Source organism: Lepisma saccharinum, chromosome 1 (genome assembly GCF_977018435.1).
Source record: "Lepisma saccharinum chromosome 1, izLepSacc3.1, whole genome shotgun sequence".
Classification (NCBI taxonomy): Eukaryota; Metazoa; Arthropoda; class Insecta; order Zygentoma; family Lepismatidae; genus Lepisma; species Lepisma saccharinum.
Window position 1 is genome coordinate 171,302,619 of NC_139229.1, and position 22,396 is coordinate 171,325,014.

The following is a 22,396-nucleotide window of genomic DNA, read 5'->3' on the forward strand; positions in this document are numbered from 1 at the left end:
CAGGCATACATTTTTAAACGACCCGTACGCCATGCAGATCCACAGGAACTATTGTTATTGATTTTGCTTTATTTTACTTCGCTTTTTGTGCCACTTTTCTCTAATTTGCGAAGATGGGGATGAGTGATGATATGATGAAATTGATGAATGAACACTCACAAACATCCATACCCAGGATGGGATTCGAACCCAAGATCCCTAACGTCGTAGCGCGATGTGCTAACCACTCCACCACGGGGCCGACCACAGGAACTAACTTCACTTTTTTTGCGCTTTTTCCTCATTGAAACTGTAATTCTATTTAGGTCTCTACAATGACTGCTCTTTCTCATGTTCAGAGAAACTCAATTGTAGGACGTCATTGTTGATAGACGATTGATTGATTTGTTGTTTGAAGTCCACTTTATGCACAGGAAGGCTAATCGAGACTGGACCTACAGTTTAAAGTGCGATCCGAACCACTGTGCCATGTGCCTTCACCGGGTATCGAGCCAGGGAACCCTTGATTACAAGGCGACGACGTTACCTCTACCTCGGGTAGACTCTGTTGTTGAAACATGACATTTATGTTATGTTAATACTATATATACCCCATTTGGGATATATGCCGTAACCGCTATTATTTGAATGCAATAACATTGTTTACCATGCGCTCCAAGGTACAATATCAAGAGAAATAGCGGTGATCTATTCTTTAATCTTATCAATACATATGGTCCATAAAATGCATATGAACTTCAACTTTTATAGAGAATAAATAGCACCCTGCATCTACCTTCTGTTGTATACTGCCTGCATCAAAACATAATTTGTACTTCTCTCCTTAAGTGTGACTGCCACACCACAATGAGTATCACATGGAAGTTTGATGATGAATTTTCCAATTATTTGTGCAATTTCTCTTTCCTTAATTATTTTGTACATATGCAGTATGGGTTTTTGGGGCTAATGTCAGGTTCGCAAGAGGGGGGGTGCTTAGCCCCCCTAGCCCCTACCCAACTAACCCCAACTATGCTAACTTTTGAGGTATCCATAAATAGTAAACATTTTTAGAGAATGTGTGTCTCAGATATATGACTGCCATTTTAAGCCATCTGGGTTAATACAGACGGTTCGTCTATCTTTTATTTCATAGAAATTTACATAGTCTATATTTTATGCTGTTGTACAGAACGCTGTCGTTGAACGTTCCATCTTATTTGCGGCAACTCTAGATTCCCGGCAAGTTCATCTGGTTCAGTTTCTGTAATCGTATTAAGCATTATTTCCATGTTTTACAAGCCCACTAGCGGGAGGGGCACGGAGCAAGTGCCCCTATCAAAATGAATGACAATTTATTGTAAAAAGTATTGATAGCATTATATGGCAACGAACAAAAATGTTCGAGCAATCCTTTCCAAGATAGTAAAAAAAATAAACGAAAGTTTAGCACAAATACATTAATCGGGACAGATTTGCTCGACACTTAAATAAGCAGACATTGAAAATCGAATAAGAATCTTGTTGGTTGCAAGGCAACAACGTTAACTCATGAAGACAAAGCGAGAGCATTCTACATCTAATATTTGCCTTATCTGTAACAGTTTCGCATGAGGAAATGAATTCTCAAGCTTGCTTCTTTCTGTAATCGGTATTAATTCAAGTAACGTAGAAGTACTTCTATTTATCAAAAATCTACTAATTCTATCACCTTATAATAAAAGGGTCTCTGAGGCACATTGTACAGTGGTTCGCATTGCACTTTGAATGTCCAGTCCAGATAAGTCTATCTGATCACAAACTGGACTTAAAATGAACACTTGTAATGGTATTTATATGAATACACACATAAAAGCTGCTCTTAATGTATCGAAAACTTTGCACGTTTCCAGTACTATATTCCAGTGGAATATTCTGTGCCCCTTCCAGAAAAAACTTTCTAGATCTGCCTACACCAGTGAGCAATATATTTGTTATTTTGAGTTCAGAGCCCCAGTACTACTCACACAACACCAAAATTCAAAATAATCTTATGCTCCTTTGCAAATAACGCATTGCACGTGTTTTACTGCAATCTCTTGAAAAAAATACGAGATGGTCATATTCGTGCTCGTTACGTCAACAGACACAAATGTCAACTAGTTGGGTTTGGCATAGCATACGTGTGGAGAACAGGTTTTTTTTGCCCTTCATGTAATGATGAACTGACTGATGACATGTTTTCATGATGAAGCTGTAATTTCTCCACGTGTGCACCAGAAGTTGCCTCACCATTAAGGAAATTACTGATCAAATTAATTGCACACAGAACTGTAACAGTGTTGATGAAATGCTGACAGAGTCAGAGAGAGAAAGGGAGAGTACGATAGATCGAGGTGGATACGAGGGAATGAGAATGAAGTAGGGAGTGAAAGAGATAGAGAGAGATAACGAGAGGAGGAGACAGAAAAGTAGAGTGAGGTAAAGGTAAGGAAGGATAGAACCAAAGTAATGTTGAAAAAATGGTTGTAGAGAGGAGATAGATGTGGAGGGAAGAGAGATGTGGAGATGGAGCGTGAGAGAAGGAGAAGGCGAGGAGAGAGAGAGAGAGAGAGAGAGAGAGAGAGAGAGAGAGAGAGAGAGAGAGAGAGAGAGATATGGTGAGAAGGAAAGAGTAGTGTGGAGTGAGAAGGAGGTAGAGAGGAGGGGAGAGAAGTGTGGAGTGAGAAGGAATACCCACAGAAAAGTAAACGCATTAATTAACGGAACAAGTGCATCAAATCTGTAGCCTCAAGCAAATATCTAAGTGTGTCCCATTATTGCATACACACTAAAATACATTGGTTTTGTCAATATTATTTCTATCATATTATTCGGGTTGCCAAAATGTATGAAATACTTTATGAACTCTCTTCCAAAGAAAAATACATTCTTTTGAAATATTAAAATATCCATTCTGATATTTCAGCTAATGTTCCTTTTTTGTCGAATGAACTAAATAATGTGACGGAGAACTTCTTTACTTCCAGATCTTTAGTATCAAGAAGAATAACATTAATGAATGAGAATAACAGAAACATGCATAGAGAGTAAAGCAGTAATAGTAAATATTGATACGATGAAATGGATTACTTCAAGGAAATGCATTAAATCTTTCTTCAAGTTAAGAAAACAGTGTTCCAGTATCTATAAGGGTTGCCCAAATGAAAATAAGACATTTGTCGTAGCGTCGTAGCTTAACTATGCAGAGCTTTGTGTTTGCTCTGGTAGGTGGCGTTGTATGTAAGAAGAAGGCAGAAGGTGTTATTGGAGCCGAAATTTATCGTCATATGAAGAATGTGTATGGGAATGCGAGTCTGTCACGCAGCACAGTGTTCAGATGGTGTGGTGAATTTCGTGACGGACGTGTGCGCACTGAGGGGAGAATCGCCGAATTACCACCCAAGAGATTGCAGAAACATTGTCGGTTGGGATGCCACAGGTGTGCCGTGATCTGCTCCGGCGTTTCCGCTGGGAAGTCCTCGACCATCCTCCCTACAGCCCCGATTTCTCGCCCTACGACTACCACATCTTCGGGCCACTAAAAATACATCAGAAGGGCCGCCGGTTCGCCAACGATGCTGAGGTCTTTGACGCCGTTGAAGATTGGTTCCGCAGTCAACCATGGACGTTCTTCGCTCAGGGTATCCATACCCTTGTGACGCGCTGGGACACTTGCTTGAACAGACAAGGTGACTGTAGAGGATATGTCACCCATGGATCAATTTCACTTCCTGTATGTTCATATATTCCAACCAATAAATCATTACAGAAAAAAGCCAAGTGTCTCACTGTCATTTCGTCAACCCCTTGAATTATGGTAACAGTATGGGGCAGTAAAAATACATCGCAGAAGAAGTTTAAATCAACGACGAACCATGGAAGCAGTAATGACATTCACGGTTTGTATAAACTGATTGATTATTGCTTTGGCTTATTTTACTTCGCTTTTCTGCCACTTTTGGCTAATCGCGAATATGGGGATAGTGATGACATGTTAAATTCGATTAAGTTCCCTTTCTGGAATACCCAGTCCAGGGAATATCTGTAGCGAGCGAACGAAAACAAGTCTCTGCGCAAGTACTTACTCGAAAGGACTCGACCAATGAAGTGAAAGTGAGTGTATGGAGGGGAAAATGCGACTGCCGCTACCAGCTGTTTGCAGCGGCGTGCTCTGCTTTGTTCCGTCCTCTCTCTACCGCCATGCTGCGACTTTGCTCCACAGATCACCGACACAGAGCGCGGAGAGAGAGAGAGAGAGAGAGAGAGAGAGAAAGAGAGAGAGTAAGTATATAATTGTTGTATATAATGCAAAAAGGCCCACCTGGTAATCTTCGCAAGTCTCGAAGATGCTCGCATTATCATCACGATTCGTAGACATTTGCCAACTTGTCTTCAAAATTCGTCCGGCGGAAAGTCCTGGCGCTGTTTTCTCGCTGGATCCAGCCCGGAGGCTAAGAAGGAACCCTCCCTTGTTTGTTCAGGGAATCTCAATATTAGAGTTCCAGAAGTGTTCAGGCCCAGGAGAGGTTCCGCTGACAGACACCTTGGGGCATTGCTCCCCGCCCCATCACCTCGTTCCACCGTGCCGTGGAGGCTTATGTTGTGCTGATCAGGATTTGAATTTCAAATTATTCCGCTAATGCAGATGTTGCATTCTTCCTCTGTTAGCCTATCGATCTTCGCGGAAGGATGCTGGAGTGTTCGGAAGGAACAAATTTGACCCTCCTGTCACTGTTCAAGTTTACACTGTACGGGACAAACACTCAAACAAAGGCAAAGAGCAGATTTCATCGTAACGAATTTTGTAACAGTGATGGAGGTACTTTTCGTGGATGGGGGGCAACATTCATATAATCTATCTACCTGTATGTCGAAAAATGGCACTTTATATCTTGCATGTATGCCATTGAATTTTTTTCTGTAGGAAAACATTTTTCTTGCTCACAATGAATGTATCAACCAAAAATCTGCAGTATGATTGCATACATACAGGACAGAAAATGCTTCTTTTCGAGTATCCGTAGCGTCAAAATGAGGCCTTAATGAGCTAAACGATGCAATAGAAAGTGGTTCGTCTTGACGTACTGTACAAGCTGTGAAGGTCTTTCGGTGTCGTACGGCAACTCTGACTCTCACTCACTCACTCACTCCCTGTCCCCCCCTCTCTCTCACACACAAAGTCACACAAGTTCCTTTCTCATTCTCTTCTTCTCTCATTCTCTCTCCTTTCTCATTCTCTTTTTTCTCTCATTCTCCCTCTTTCTCATTCTCTCTCTATTCTCTTTCTCTCATTTTCTCTCTCTCTTTCTCTCATTTTCTCTCTCTCTTTCTCTCATTTTATCTCTCTCTCTTTCTCTCTCTTTCTCTCTCTGTGTATAATCAATAGAAAGTTACTTTTTAAAGTAGCCGAGTTACATTTACTCGTTTCAAAAAGTAACTAGTTTGCAGTTACCGTTTCCAAGAAAGCAGCTCTTACTCTCGAACAGGATGTGGCCGTATAACGCTTACAAAGGACTCTTTTCAACGATACTTTAGTCTAAAACGGGTATTTTTTTTTCTGTGCATAAGCAACTACGCGACGATATAAAAACTCAATAACACAGCGAGACATAGAGAGATGGCAAAAGATGGAAAGAAAGGGAACGAGAGTTTCTTAGAACCCGCTATGATCGATGCAGAGACCACTTGAAAATAGGTATATGTATGCTTAAAAAAAATTAGTAGATGAAATAGCGATGAATGATTAAGCCCTATTACCAACTGATCATAAAGTTATTTTTAGAAAATGACAGTCCGTTGGACGATGTTCAAAAGAGACAAAATCTTATAATCCCTGTGGTACTTTCAGCCCTATTTGCTCTGAGAAGGAAGTTGTAGACTTCTAAAAGGTACATTTCACCGCTTGGAGTTTCTCAGGCCTTTGGAACACTCCTCTCTGCGTATACTTAGAAATTAAAACGATATCATCCACCCTTTACCTGTGCGTCTGATGTGCGTTTGACTTGGGCACAAAAGCGAAGTCCTCTAATGATCAGCTCAGTCTCAAAGCAGGATTATGAGCTGCACAGCCCCAACAGCCTCTTTGGCGATAACCCTTTGACGCAGGCGACGTGAAAGGGACCTTCTTTGCCGCGGCGTCGGAATTTGCTCGGCTTAAGACGTAAAGATCTCAGTCATAAGATCGGTTCCCAGGGACGTAATAGGCCTAGTCTGCATGCCCATTACAGGGAGGTAGATATGGCATTTGTATGCAAATTGCCCCCAAATACAAAGAGGCCGCCGTTCCTAACAGAAAACTCATCCTGCGAGCTTTCGAGGAAATTGGAATTCATGTTCCACGACTAAGTGCACGGAAAATGTCTCTCCTCGGCTTCTTTAGGCTGTCATATAAAACGCAATAAACCAGTTCAAGACACACAGAAGAGTGATTCCGAGGCAAATAGAAGGGGGAAAACTGCCCATAGCCATAAACGCGCGGGCGACTTTAAACTCACAGACGTCATCTTGTAAGGTTGCGTGGTAAAGTAAAGTTTTTGTGCTGAAGTTATAATGTTTCAAGGATCTGGGATTATTTTACGTATGGCAGCAAGCCATGGCACAAAAGACGTCCAAAGTGATCCGTGAATTGGAAATGAGTTTGGATGGGCTGTGGGGCGTAATTCTGCACAGATCTAAGCGATCTTACCGGTTTAAATGGGTAACTTAAATTTATTATTCACGAGGCTATCATAAACCGGTCAGAATACTATTACCTAAAACAAATGTAAATTAAATATTTAATGAACAAAATACGATCCCTCAAACAAACCGATGTCACTCTCCAACTTTCTTGTTTCTGTCCCTCCACTATCCTCGCACCTTCTCCTCGAGTGAGTAATTGTGGGAGGTAACTAGCACGTTCAAGACAATCAAACTAACATGTGTGTGTATGTAATGATTAGAAATTTACTTTTTAAAAGTAACTTAGTTACAATTACTAGTTTAAAAAGTAACTAATTTTCAGTTACCATTTCAGAGGAACTGTTACTCTCAAGCAGGATGTCACTGTCACTGTGCGAATTAAGCTTATTGCTTTGGGGTGGGTTCTCACTCAGTGGCGTACTTGTGGTTTCATTTTAGGAACTAGGTTTCTTTGGGTATTCAAATTTGTATATGTTACCGTGGACGTCTGCAGGATTTTTTCCAGGGAGGGGCAAGCAAGGTATTATTTTTCCAGGGGGGCCAAAGGATGCATATTTTCCCTCATAATAGTGATGCCCCCTCAAAAAACACCATTTCAGTTTTAAATTATCATTGTAGATTAGGCACACACAGGAGTTGTACTACGTAGAAATTTTCAGCGAAAAATGCAGGCTCGACCAGGCCGGCTCGGTAGCTCAGTGCTTACAGCAATGGCACGGTATGCCAGAGACCCGGGTTCGAGTCCTGGTCCAGCCTGCATTTTTCGCTGAAAATTTCTTAAATTATCATGTTTCTTCAACGAACTTATAATAATTAACATAAATGACTGTGACTGAAATACAATTATGTGTGATATATATAATATATATATATATATATATATATATATATTTATATATATAAACTTTTAGGTGAACATTCATTCCCCCCTTCCGGACGTCCATATATGTTACCAGTCAGTAAACTAAACTATTGCCTTGCGGGTCTAAGTATCTTAGAATAGTAGTTCTAACGTGGGTCATTAAATCTCTTGATAACATTTACACGCAATTTAGAAACAGTATGTTTACATTCTAAGAAATCCCAAACTCATACACAATAAGCGTTGTCGAACTAGTGACACCGAAAACTTGACCGAATTTATATTGACAAATTCCAACTTAACGTCCGTCTAATCTACTTACAAGTTTCTTGTGAACACTTGTAAAATATCAGCACTATGCCATGAGAACTTAAGTCGAAAACACAGCCTGCTGTTGTCTCGGTTCGGTGAGGTTGGTTAGTTAGACTGGACAATTAATGGACATTAATGATTTTTCAGTCGTGTTTGTTACAGTTAAGAAATGGTATGCCATATGCTTTCAATTCCACATTCTTTGAGGGGGGATGAAAACATCCCTGGCAGCGATAAAAATAATTTTATTTTTCCGGGGTTTTGTGTGTACTTGCTTGTGAGGGGCATATCACCGAAAAATGCCTCCTATTCACGCAATTTTCTTCGAAAGGTGGCATTTATTCTGTGGACATGTAACCAAGCGAGTCAAGGAAATGGTGAAATATGGAAAGAAAGAAAACGAGATGATCCGTAACGTAGTTTTAATACTACGTCGGAATCGAACCCCGCGCTCTGGTTCTTTATTTTTGTAACAACTGTTTTTTTTCCTTTAAAAGTCTTACTTAAAATATATGTAGGCCTATATCGAAAACATATTAACTGATATAATAAAATACATCTACTCTGTTATGAACAGCCAGTAAAGCAACCGTTATTTAGGTGGCTGCATTCAGCTGGCTGCATTGTGTCAACAATGGAAGTTAAGACCTTGTGGCTGACTCTCACTTGCGTCTGTTCTTTTGTTTTTAGCATTTGCATTGCGAGTTTCGAGGTGATTAAAACGTCTTTTCGGTCGCGCTCTGATTTTCTATTCGAAATGAAAAGGTGTGAGAACAAGGTTACAAATTATTTCCAAAAAGTACAAAAATCAAAATGAAACTGTGAGTGACAATGGTAGTGATTCTGCAGTATTGGCTGCACATAGTGTTAATCCTTCGCCTAGTGTATCACACGTAACACCAGCAACAACCACTTCAGAAACGGCAACAACAACAGCGACATTCCAACATGAAGCCAATACAGGTAAGTTTCGTGTTCTGATTTTCCATCTATATGGTCTGAGCAACAGTGGTTGGAGCGTAAGCAAAAACATCCATGGTTGATAGCAAGAAATGGGTATTTAGGGTGTGATGATTGTTGCTCCGTAGGTTATTTAGGGCCTGATAAAAGTCAGGGATTATCATTAAGTAAGGAATGGGTTAAGTGTCAAGTTTCATTTCATGGCACAAATAAAGAACAACAGTTGAAGTCTTTAAGAACAAAAATTTCGGAACACCAGCTATCTGTAGCACATCAGAAGGTAACACAAATTTTTGTTGCATCTAAAAAACTGAAATTTGAAAACGCTACTTTAAAACAAGAGGAGCATTTGATTGATGCGACAGAAAAAATCTTCAATACTTCATACTATTTAGCTAAGAAGGATTCCATTTGTCATGCATTTCTAATGAAAAAATGGTCTAAAATATTTTGACATATTGCATATATTTAATATATAGGGTAAAATTTCGAACACAAAAGTGTACACAAATTTTCTGTTACAGTTTCTGAAAACTGCACTGAAAGCATTTTTTTTACAATAACACGTTTATTAAATAAAAAAAATATCAGGTTTACATATAAAGCTTTAAATATATTGTTCTTATATTTTTCTGCTACAATTATTACTTTAACCTTTGATTTATCCTCTATTTCGTAGTTTTTTAATTATTAATATGCAAGTTGCGTATCAAAATGTTCTTGTATTTTTATAAACCAAATCGGAATTCGGCATTTGTTGCATTATGGGAAAACTTGGAAGGTTACGATAATATTTCTTCCATTTATGAAATACTGTGCAGTGAATGTGTCTCGAAACAGGTGCGTTAGTGCACGAAGATGTCTATTATGAGAAGACACCGAAGGGAAGGGACCGCCCTGGTACTATTTATTTTACCACTACACCGCGTCTCCATGATCGAATCGATATGGACATGGTTAGGAAAAGGATCTTATTTGCCTCCCGTTTGGATGACGATTATTCCACAGATTGTCCTTTCAATAATGGCAATTGTCACACATCTGACCTCCCTGTCAGATTTCACTCCGCTCACCCCTCACTGTCGAAACTGCCCCTCACCTCCCATGTTCACCTCACCATCCACACTCATCGACTCCAGTCTTTCACCATCAACACTCATCGACTGCCTCCCCTAACGTTTGCGTAATTTCTTATTAAGCATTCCTTTGTCTGCTTCAGACTTGTCACTTTTACCCAACGCCTTGGGTACGATAAAAAGTCACCGTAGCATGCCCCTTCTGGAAATGGTAAGTAAATAACGATGATACCTACTCTGGGCTAACATCTAACTTGAAGATGCTTCGTATTGCAAGATAATATAAGAAAAGAGAGGGATAGAAAATATAGTTAGTGAATCAAAAGTATCTTACCTCAAATTCTCCAGAGTCTGGATTCATATCTAGGAGCGAATAGTCGGCGTTTCTATCACCGTTTCCATCTATGCTAACTTCGCCGGTTATACCTAGAAATATATAGAAAGTCTAAAATAAAAGCAAGCAAGGTTTAATTCTGGAAGCATATAACATTTGCACAATGTCGAACATGCATTCAGTTCAATACTTATTTCTAGAACTAAATAGGAAAGAGAAAGGTGTCGATGCATTGTGTTGTTTCAGTTCTATTTAGGGAAAGTTGGGGTAGAACCGGATAGCTAAGCTTTGTTGGCTTGCCGAAGCCAAGATTGTTTACAGAATTTATCGAAATCCAGTATAGTTGCTCTGTATTTATTATTCTTTAATGCTGTAACTACAAAAATGCCATTTGTGTTTTAATTTATATTAATTTATTTTGACAAAAAGTCAAATAATCCAGGGTATATGTTGATGATATGGAAAACGAGTAAATCTCAAACTTTTTCGCAAAATAACCCTTTTGTAGTTCACATGGATAAATTGAAAGGCTTATTGACAAAAATGACGTAAAATAATTGTCTCGTTCCTCGGCACTGCAGTCTTCATGGCCCAGTAGAGATATTCGATACGCTGGATCCATCCCTCCTTGCCTCTTGAGTTGGAATAGAGATGTTTTATCCTCTTCATTACATGAATAATCATCTTTAGTATTATACAGGGTGATCCGTTTGGGTATGGATAAAATGAAATGGATGTGAATTTTTTTTTTTGGTCAAAGGTAATTACCTGAATTATTGTATACAAAAGACTGAAAGGTGGGAGTTTTTATTTTTTTTTACACTACTAACAGTTTGGTACAGTTTTCAGTTTTCTACATGGCCTCCATTGCGAACTCTGCACAACTCATAACGGTGATTCAATTCATTCCACGTCTGGTGTAATATCTCTGGGGTGATTCTGTCGACAGTCTGTGTGATTTTGAGTTTCAAATCATCAATGTCTGTGGGTTTCTGTGAATAGACAGTGTCTTTAACGAAACCCCAGACAAAGAAGTCTAGAGGGGTTAAATCTGGGGAGTTGGGAGGACAAGCAATTGGTCCCCCACGGCCACACCGACGACGATTGAAATGTTGGTCAAGAAAATCACGAACCACTTGTGCCCAGTGAGGGAGTGCACCATCTAATTGAAACACAATGTTAAAGTTGTTGTCTTATTGGAGTTGGGGCAGTAGAAACAACTGCAACATGTCTAAGTAAGGAATATGACGTATTGTGTTCTCAGAAAAGAAAAACAACGACTCACTTCAAACGTCATTGTTGCGAACACACTACAGCAAAACTCAGATGTTTCACGCACGAAAACACCATCACGAAAATTTTTCTACTATCACATTTACGTTTGTATTAATGTTTTATTTTATCCATACCCAAATGGATAACCCGGTATTTTCTTTTCCCACGTAAATCTTTCTTTCTCTTTTGTATTTTTGTTTCGAAATCAATTTACCTTTTGGGTGGATGAAGATTCGTCTTGAAACAGCTTCTTTTATTTTTCAGTTTGTCTTTCTTGTTCCATTTTCCTTTCTTCACAAAGAGTTTCCAACTTGTACGGCGAAGACGTCAAGTCGCAGTCTTTGCTTTTCTGTTGTCGACCCTTTCTGTCCTCTTCCTTTGACTCTGTGGCTGTGCCATCAAAGCTGCACGTGAAAAAGTAAGTCGATCGGCCAAGCAGGACTAGGTAGGTGTGGAGACTGTGTTTTATGAACAGCAGGGCTGTTTTTGTGGATCTTTATCTTCAGATGATTTTCGTGAAGTGTGTGTCTGGGCTAAAGCAGAATCTCTCGTTGTAGAAGAGTCCATTCTTGATTGATTGATTGATTTGGTGTTTTAAGTCCACTTTGTGCACAGTAAGGCTAATCGGGACTGGACCTACAGTTTAAAGTGGGATCCGGACCACTATATTCCTCCACCGGGTATCGAACCTAAGATACAAAGAGTCGATTCTTGTTGCAGTGATATTGGCTGTTGTAAGAGCTTCTGGAGATGAAGGAGATTCGGATTTGTCTCAAGCCTATTCCTTGTCTCTTATGGAGGGAATAAGTGCTCTAGGAAAAAAATCCCGATTAATGGATATATACCCTCGACAGTTTGCATAGTTGCCGCTATGAGAAGAGTAGCATCGAACAGTTTATTCACTTTATGAATTGTTGCTGGCCTTCCTGGATGCATAGCGAGCCATTTGTGAACTTCCTATCGGTATAAGTACCGAAAGGGGCCAATGTAACATCCAAGGGTTGAATTCTATGAGAGCGCTGTGGCGGAAGCCATAAGAAAATAACATTGTTATAGCAAGCAAGATTGGTAAGTTCGATATTTGGCACCGTCAAGAATCTGCTCTTAGTATGTGTGGCAAGCATCGGTTTTTCTGGAGTAGGATTTGAGAACTCCACAAACTTTTGAAACCAATGCGTGAAGATCTCCGTTTGCATCCAGCCACTTGTATGATACTGAGAAAAATATCCTGGAAGTGCGTCGTCCAGCAACAAAGCACTGTTCCTCTTGCGAGGGAAAATGAACATAGTAGGCATGATATTACCTGATGCACTCATTCAAGCTGATGTAACTGAAACTCCACGTTCAGCTGACGTTATGGTAAACACTTGATATTTTTCCTCATAAAGCCAATATCTTGTTTGGAACTGTTTCACCGACATTGTAAATGTTGTTTGGGGAAAATTTATACTTGATATTATAAACTTACAATAGGTTTTTACGCAAAATATATAGGCCTAGTTTGAAATTTACAAAACTTTATTTCATTTTTAAATATTTAATATTAATAGAATAGCCTCCTTGTAATTTTAATGAAATATATACCTAGGCCTATCTTTTATCGAATAGAAAACCAATTTTATACTCTGCAGCGAAACTTTTTCTCAATTTTTATTAAATATTACGCATTTTTGAAAGAGATATTTGCGAAATAATTATTTATTCTTGTATTTTTAAGTTAATCTTACTGGTTATACCCCACAATTATAGGTTATGAGAAACAAGCCGTTGCTAAACTCATAAAAGTGCCGGGCATTATCATTTAGTGCAAAATAAATCTTCATGAAATACGCAACACACAATAACATTTACTTGTTCACTCGCTGCAGCAGTGTTTCTGTAAGAATCGGCGATAAACAGACTAGAATTGAAACGAAAACGCAAGTAAACACAATATCAGACGCTGACGCTAAACGAATGCTTGCAACGAAGTGCTATCACGGTCGCTCCTTCTACATGTTGAAGACAAGTCATTCGAAGGACTCGGGTGTAAAATATGGTAAGTGACAAAATGCAGGTTTCGAGATATTGAAAGTTGATATTTCAAAGAAATCTGAGTTACAAATTAAAATAAATTTCTAAACTATTTACATCAAATGTGAATCACTTCTATGTTTACTATCATACAAACACGATATTTCATCCGAATTACTTTTTTCTGTGGTGCTAAATGCGATTTGTTTGAGGGTTGTTCAAGGAATTGTTGTAGTTACCATGCTTTACTTGCAACGACATCATCAAAATGAGTGATCAGATACAGTCGTATCAATCCCTAAGATTATTTACGCAGTTTTATTCAAGTTGACTTATTATGTCAGTTCAATAATATTTTGACATTAGACTTTTATAGCAACCATAACAATTTGTAATACAAAAATTTAAGCCTTTAATAATAATAATTTTATTCAACAAACAATAACCTGAGCTACTTGCCGTAACAAGTTTTTGTTTTCCTATGTTTACGACTGAAATGAACACAATTAGAAAATTATATTTCTTCGTATTATTACGTTAATATTTAAAAAATAAGTTATGGATGGTTGTGTTTAAAAATAACTTCCTTGTCTCTATATGGAGATCAATATTCGTAAAAAAATGTTTTTTATGTGAACGGTCTTAAGTTTCACACATCTACCTCATACACACAGAGATAGAAGCTCTATTTATTATCTCAGCATGCCAAGCAGAATGCGATTCATAAGCCTCTCTTGATACAAAGTTGTGTTACGTAGACTATCCAAATTGCGTACAATGGCAATATTAGATTCTTGTGATTCAATAAGCAATTTATACATAAGGTTTAAATATACAGGGTACCACGGAAACGTATAAAGGACATCAAAACAAACATTTCTCAGTAACATTGTTCTCCTTGGTGCATCATTTCGGCGCTACAGTCGTTCAAAAAAGACCGTTTTGCCGCCTGAATGCTGGCAACCACACACAACATTTGATTGCATTTGTGACGTCATATCCCGTCCTGAAGCGATGCGTTCCAGGGTTGCCAGGAACACTCATATTTTGTGAAAAATGACATAGCTACAATCAGCCACACAATGTACCGTAAAAGAAAACGACAAAACACGTTCTTTAACCTAACAGGAAGTAAACAAACGACACGAAAACTGGTAGAAAGAAAACAGAATTCAAGTGGAAGTGGTCATATAGAATTTTGTATCAGCTTACATTTCAAATATTTGCAAATATAGTTACCAAGTTGGCATCTACAATTTAGTCTATCCACTTCGTCCTTCTGATACTAGTTTTCTGTGACACACTGAACAGATGACAAAATACTAGAAATGAAAGAACTCAAAATTCCAAAGGTTGATACGCCTTGTCTATTTTGGCGATATGTAATATGTTATTTGTTTTCTGTTAATTTGACAGAAATCTGTTTGATTTATTTGTTAGTTTCAATGCTGTTGTTTGTGTTGATTTAAATCTGTAATTTTTGCTGTATATTTGTTACACGCAATATCGGAAGCGGAAGTCATTTCCGGTTTATAAACATTTGTAGAACTGTCCAATCTTTTATTGATTCCGTTGTCAGGACAACAGTGCGTGAAAAGGAAAAAGTAAGTTGAGTTGCGTGAGATGATGTTTATTTTGTGAAAAACACTGTTTTAAAGGAAAAGCCGCAACTTAATTCAAATGTGATTGCGTTTGTGAATATTGTTGTTATTTTGCAGTGATTGCTTAAAGGTAAAATGGGTTAGTAAATTTGTAAAATAGCAAGAAGCTATTTTTTTTGTTCAAATCGTTTCGTACTGAGAATGCTGTGTAGCATAATATTAAGGAGAGTCTCATAACTCCGCCGCACAAGGAGATTGGGTAGTTACAGTGACGTAGTGATCCGTGATCCATCGGCGAACACCAGAAAGGAACGTCACAGGTAAATTTGGCGACCAACGTGAAGGCACCGATGATGTAAAAGGATAAATGTAACTGTAATATCGTGTGAAAAAACGTGTGTTTTGTGCAGTGTGAAGTCATGAGGAAATTGTCGATCGTTACAAAGTATGATAACACATAGATGTAAGTCATGTGATTGATTTTGCAGAGATATCAAGGTATGAGTAGGAGAATTTTGAGAAGCCAGAGCAAGAAGAAAATGGATAAATTGAGTTGTTGTGATGATAAAGATAAGCCCGTGGACGAAATATTTCAGTGCAGGAAATGCGAGGCTTATTTCCATTTAGAGTGTGCAAATTTGCCAATATCCAGAGAATTTCTTCCTGATGGTGACTTAGTTTGTAAAAATTGCAAATCGGATAGTGCTACTTTCAATATGGAGGTACTTTGTGGCTGGTTAAGGAGAACTGAAGAAGGAAGGAAAGAAGACCAGAATGAAATGATATAGAGGTTTGAGAAAATGGAAGAAGGAAGGCTAGAAGATCAGAATGAAATGATAAAGAGGTTTGAGAAAATAGAAGAAGGAAGGCTAGAAGATAAGAATGAATTAAGGAAGATCATTGAAGAAGGAAGGAAAGAAGATCAGAATGAAATGACAAAGAGGTTTGAGAAAATGGAAGAAGGAAGGCTAGAAGATAAGAATGAATTAAGGAAGGAAAGAAGATCAGAATGAAATTATAAAGAGGTTTGAGAAAATGGAAGAAGGAAGGCTAGAAGATAAGAATGATTTGAGGAAGATGATTGAAGAAAGACGAAAAGAGGATAAGAAGGAATTAATGAAGATTATTGAAGACGGAAGAAACGAAAGTAAAGTAGCTTTCAGAAAGTATTTAGGAATGATAAGGAGGAAAGGATGACGAGAATGAAAGCAGACCGAGAAGAATTAATGAAGAAGATTGAGGATGAGCGGAAAGATGATAAAAATGAAATGATGAAAGTAATAGAAGACAGACTACAAGAAAACAAAGAAGAATGGGAAGTTGTGAGATGTGATTTGTTAAAACAAATTGATGAAGGGTGAGATGCACTAAATAAGATAGAAGAAGTCAGGGAAGTAGACAGACGAAAAGTAATGAATGAATTGGACACCGTGAAGGCAAGGATAGAATCCGTCGGGGATCAGCAAAGTAGTTCAAGGAATTTGTGTATGCAGGACAGTGAGAAGATGAATAAAGAAATTAACCAGAAGTTCTATTTTATAGAGGAATTCCTTTTAGGGAAGTTGGAGAGATTACATTTAGAATCTGTGCAAAGAAATCCAGGAATGACTGCTGGAAATACTGACAGATCTGTGGAAAATATTCGATGGGTGAGAGGTGATAATGGCCCTTTGTTTTCTGGTATATCCTCAACAGAATCTGTATCTTCTGCTGAATTGTTGACTAAAAGGAACCGTAAGAGGAGGAAATGTATCCAAAGTACAAAAGGGATATCCAGAGAAGATATTGATAAATCTCCTGATGTTTCTCACAGTCCATCTCACACTGGACATTTTTTTAGAATGTCGGATATTAACTCTCTGAGCAAATTTACCGGAGAAATAAATTCCATATCAGCGGAGCGATATTTGGAAGAACTGAAAACGTCCATGGACATAATGAGAATGCCTATGCATTAAAGATTAAAGGTGCTTCCTTCTGTAATGAAAGGGAAAGTTAAAACCTGATTTATTGCCAACGAGAGAAGGTGGTAGTCTTTTGAACAGTTTTGTGCCGCGTTTAAAAAACAGTATGCCTCTGCAGAAGCGAAGCAGAGAGAGATCCAGATTTTAAGAAACAGAAGATATTCCAAATCCTCAGGTCTTTCTATGGAGGATTATTGTTGGGACATCTACGGGTCATACTGTAACTTGGTCGAACGTGTGGACCAAACAGAAGTGTTAAGTTTAATTATTAATCAGCTCCCATACAGAATACGGCAGCTAGTATTAACAAGGGATCCTCGAAACATTGACCAGTTGACCAACTTCTTGGGGAAGTACGAAGCCTCAGAACAGATAGATGGGTGGACAGGCGACGTAAATAAAGCAGAAGAAAGGAGACCTAACCAACCTCGGGTTCGCAGAGTACAGATGACGACTACTACTAGGAATCCTGGAGGATCCCTCACAGCAGAGAGCGGAAATGAGAAGGAACCAGTCACCAGAGAAGGACAGCGATTCCCGGGTGGACGGTGGAAGAATAGAAACTGGACAAGTAACAGACTTTATAGAAGGACTACGCCGTACACAAATAGTTGGAGAAGGGATAGAGAGCTCCAGAACGAAAGGAGTGTGCAATACAGACGGAAGAGCTACCTTCCAGTAATCTTAGAGTTACAGCGTCGCCATGGGAAATTAACTGCAATGAAGTTCTGGGTTTAGCCCAGCGCTCGTTGTAAGCGGTACTCTTACGCTTGCAATGAAGGGCATGCAAGAACAAGAAAGCGACGAGAGTGAAGACCCATTCCTAACAGAAGATCCGTTAGAAGTATTGTACTTGAATATCGAAGCCACTCCTCTAAATTATTTAAAAATTAGAAAGACGATAGTGGAAGAAGATAGGGATAATGTGAAGAAACCTGAAATTTTAGTTGAGGTATTAGGATTCCAAATAAAGTGCACTCTGGACACGGGTAGCGAATGCACCCTTATGAATTATAATATTTGGCTTCAAGTACGAGAGCGATTACCTGGTCTTAAATTGCAGAAGTGTCCAGGTGTAATATTAAAAGATTTTGCTGGAAAAGAAAGATCGCGGATAGCTGGTTGAAGGCGAATAAATTTTGAAATTGGAGGTTTTATACAAGGGTTGGATAAAAAGTAATGGCAACACTGCTGTCCCGTGAAAGGGGCTAGTCACAGCGCCACAACCGTTTCGTGGTTGATAAAGGAATGTCAGACGAGGAAGTATAGTGAGTGGGAGCGATTGTATGTTATTCAGTCACAAAGAGCAGTGCTCTGAAGCAGAGGACGAGAGTGCAAGCGCCCTAACAATATGTTTAGGCAAGAAGAACAACGTCTCTTAGGCAGGCGGTCAACGCATTAAGAAGGAAGCGACGGCACGTTCTGGCACGGTGTCCCATCATCCTGCTTGACAATGCAAAGTGTCACACTGCGAACACTGTGACGGGCGCTCCGGCATAACCGGTAGTGGGAGGTACTGGAACATCCGCCGTATTCACCGGTATGAGACCGTGTGATTACGACCTTTTTGCCAAAATGAAGGAACCACTGGGCGGGAAGCACTACGACACGCGCGAAGCCATCATAACGTGCTATAGGGCGGTCACTGCGGGACATCGACAGAGATGGACGCGCTGACGGTGTACCACGCCTTCCATACGTGTGGCAGAAGGTCGTAGGGATGGGGGGCGATTACATTGAAGGAATGTAACACGTGCTCCTCTGCCAATACAGTCAAGTAGCAATTATACCAGTGTTGCCATTACTTTTTATCCAACCCTTGTATTTGAAGACTTGGTATATGTGGTCAAGTGCTTAGAAGCTGATTTATTATTTGGTTATCCTTTCCTTCGAAGATACAAAGCCACTCTGGATGCAGGTGCAGAAAAATTGTATCTGATCAATGGCGGACACACAGTAGAGCAACATTTACTTCCTAACGCTGGAGATTCAGAGAAGGGCGAGTCGCGGGAGAAGACAGCCTTAATACAGTGTACGAAAGCGGAGGAAGAAGCTTACGCTGATGAGTGGACTGCAACAGAATCAGACATAAGAGATAAAGCCTTTGCTTCAGATGTTTTGAGAGTTGAGGAAAAGGAGCAGCTATTTAATTTATTGTTGAAATATAGAAGAATATTCGCCGACAAGCCAGGATTATCTAGGAATTCTATCTGCGAAATAAATCTGACCAGTGAAGAACCTGTTTTCTCCAATCCTTATCCTGTTCCGTTGTCCAAGAGGAAAAAGTTAGAAGAAGAATTATTGAAGTGGCAAGAGTGGGGAGTAATTATACCCTGCAACTCACCATATTTAAATCCCTTATTGGTAGTGGATAAACCGGACGGGTTAGTTAGACCCTCCATTGATTTTAGAAAACTAAATAAACAAATTGTAGCTCCCAGGAGTACAGTACCTCAAATTCAGGAAGCTTTACAGAAATTTAGAGGAAGAAGTATTTCTCCTGTTTGGATCTTGCTTCAGGATATTTACAAATTCCAATTAGTAAGAAACATCAAATATACACAGCCTTTACATACAACGGAAGATCTTGGTGTTTTACGAGAATGCCTTTCGGTTTGACAAATGCTGTAGCTGTATTTATGTATTCCATGCACAATTTGTTTAATCCATCTACTGAGAAATTCTTGACAGTTTACATAGATGATCTTTTGATATTTGATGAAACTATTCACACACATTTTCAGCACTTGTCATTCGTTCTGGATACTCTTCAGAAGGAAGGGTTTACAGTGAAACTTAAGAAGTGTGAATTCGAAAAGGAAGAAATTAAATATCTAGGCCATATTATATCCGGAACACACATCAGGGTTGATCCTAAGAAGAACGAAGCCATTTTGAAATTTCCACGTCCCAGGAACAAGAAGGATTTGCAACAATTTCTCGGGCTGATTAACTGAAGACCTCGTTTTGTAGAAAATTTGGCACAAAAATCTGCCCCTTTAGAACAATTGTTGTCAAAGAACGTTAAATGGGAATGGACCAACGCAAGAGAAAACTGTTTCAGAAGATTGAAACAGGAACTAGTGCAACTGCCGGCGTTAGCGCAACCCGATTTTTCCAAGACGTTTTGCGTAATGTGTGATGCTTCTTCGTTAGGACTTGGATCGGTTCTATTTCAAGGAAACCAAGAAACTCCAATAAAACTGACCGAAATTCACATTATTCAGTATGCCAGCAGAAAATTAAAGCCCCATGAGAAGCATTATACAGTGCAAGAACTAGAGTGTCTAGCTGTGTTATTTGCGATAGATCATTTTAAAGTTTATCTGTATGGTCAGAAATTTTTCATCTATACTGATCATAAAAATCTAATATGGTTAGAAAATAGTCGTAATTGGAATGGCAGATTAACGCGATGAGCTCTGAAACTTCAACAATATAAATATGAAATCATTCATGTAGAAGGAAAGAGTAATAAGATCGCTGACGTACTAAGCCGTTACCCTGTGGTTGAAGGGATTCTGGAGACAGAAGGCAACACTCCTACCATTCTAAAGGTGTGGTCAGCTAAGAAAGCTCTCGTACCGAACCAGGAGATCCAACTGTGGAAGGAGTCCCAAAGTCAAGATCGAATGTGTAAAGATATACCAGACAAGTTAAATAATGGAGATGAAAAGGCAAAATATTTTCTTATGAGGGAAGACCTCTTATTTAAGAATTCTAGAGGTAAAAAGAAATTCCATTGTATAGTGGTTCCGCAAATTTTAAAGGATAAAGTGTTGGAGGCTGAACATGATAACACTGGCCATTTTGGGTTTACAAGAACTTATCAGAGAGTAAGAAAAAGGTACTTCTGGAATAATATGAAGTCGGACATTTCACGATATATTCGAGAGTGTTTAATATGTTCAAAGAACAAGCCCGATAAGCTTGGGATATGTAGAGAGAGATTGACCACGACCCAAAAGAAACCACACGAAGTTCTGTCAATAGACATCATTGGCAAACTACCTAAGTCTTCATCATTCTACTATATCCTGACCGTGATTGATGTAGGAACCCGATACCTAACAGCCTATCCGTTACGAACAGCCACTACTAGTGAAATTATTAGGAAGTTAGAGCAGGGATACTTCACCCATTATCCGAAACCTAAGTATGTGCTGTCCGACAGAGGAAGCCAATTTCTGTCCAAACAATGGCTACAATTTATGGAAAACCATTCTGTTATACCCATTAGGACCACTCCTTATCACCCAGCAAGCAATCCGATTGAGAGAAGCAATCAGGAGATTGTAAGACTTCTAAGGACGTTTTGCAAGATTCCTGGTGCAAACAAGTGAGGACTGTCTGTTGGCTCATCAATAATTCTATATCCGAGGCTACCGGTTATGCCCCAGTGGAGTTATTTTATAATCGACCTGTAGCAGCTAACTTACTGCAGGAATTAGACTGGCCTGAAGACAGTGAGTGGAAGACACTAGCCTGGGAAACCAAATTATTCATCGCACAAAGGCGAAACAACCGACAGAAGAACAAAAAGAACCTACGGATCAATCCCCATTCGTACACACTAAAAGGAGACCTGGTTTTAAAAAGGAATCACAGGTTAAGTTCAGCTAAAGATAAAGAAATATCCAAGTTCTTTGAATACTTCGTTGGCCCTTATGTAGTCGAGGATGTTAAGCGCAACACAGCTAACTTGCTGGATCCTTTGAAGGAAAAATTAATAGGAAGGGAAAATTTTTCCAACCTGAAAAAAAATTAATTGTTCACCCGAAAGAACACAGGAATTATTGCAAAGATGGCATCACCAGACCAAAAAGAACTAATTTTCGTAGCAAAGAAAATTTCGTACATGAACATTACCTCAATTTTCTTTGTTTGTATGGGAGGAGAACTTGATACGCCTCGTCTATTTTGGCGATATGTAATATGTTATTTGTTTTCTGTTAATTTGACAGAAATCTGTTTGATTTATTTGTTAGTTTCAATGCTGTTGTTTGTGTTGATTTAAATTTGTAATTTTTGCTGTATATTTGTTACACACAATATCGGAAGCGGAAGTCATTTCCGGTTTATAAACATTTGTAGAACTGTCCAATCTTTTATTGATTCCGTTGCCGGGACAACAGTGCGTGAAAAGGAAAAAGTAAGTTGAGTTGCGTGAGATGATGTTTATTTTGTGAAAAACACTGTTTTAAAGGAAAAGCAGCAACTTAATTCAAGTGTGCTTGCGTTTGTGAATATTGTTGTTATTTTGCAGTGATTGTTTAAAGGTAAAATGGGTTATTAAATTTGTAAAATAGCAAGAAGCT

At 38.9% G+C, this 22,396-nt stretch overlaps 1 protein-coding gene across 2 annotated transcripts in view; it reads right to left on the reverse strand.

The window, feature by feature from the left end:
- Window positions 1-22,396, reverse strand: part of LOC146003964 (atrial natriuretic peptide receptor 1) — a 1,164,278-nt gene that overhangs the window by 493,890 nt on the left and 647,992 nt on the right. For both annotated transcript variants that reach the window (XM_083142500.1, XM_083142491.1), the window contains exon 6: window positions 10,226-10,317. In XM_083142500.1, coding sequence (XP_082998626.1) covers window positions 10,226-10,317 — 92 coding nt within the window. The remainder of the gene's footprint in view (window positions 1-10,225; window positions 10,318-22,396) is intronic.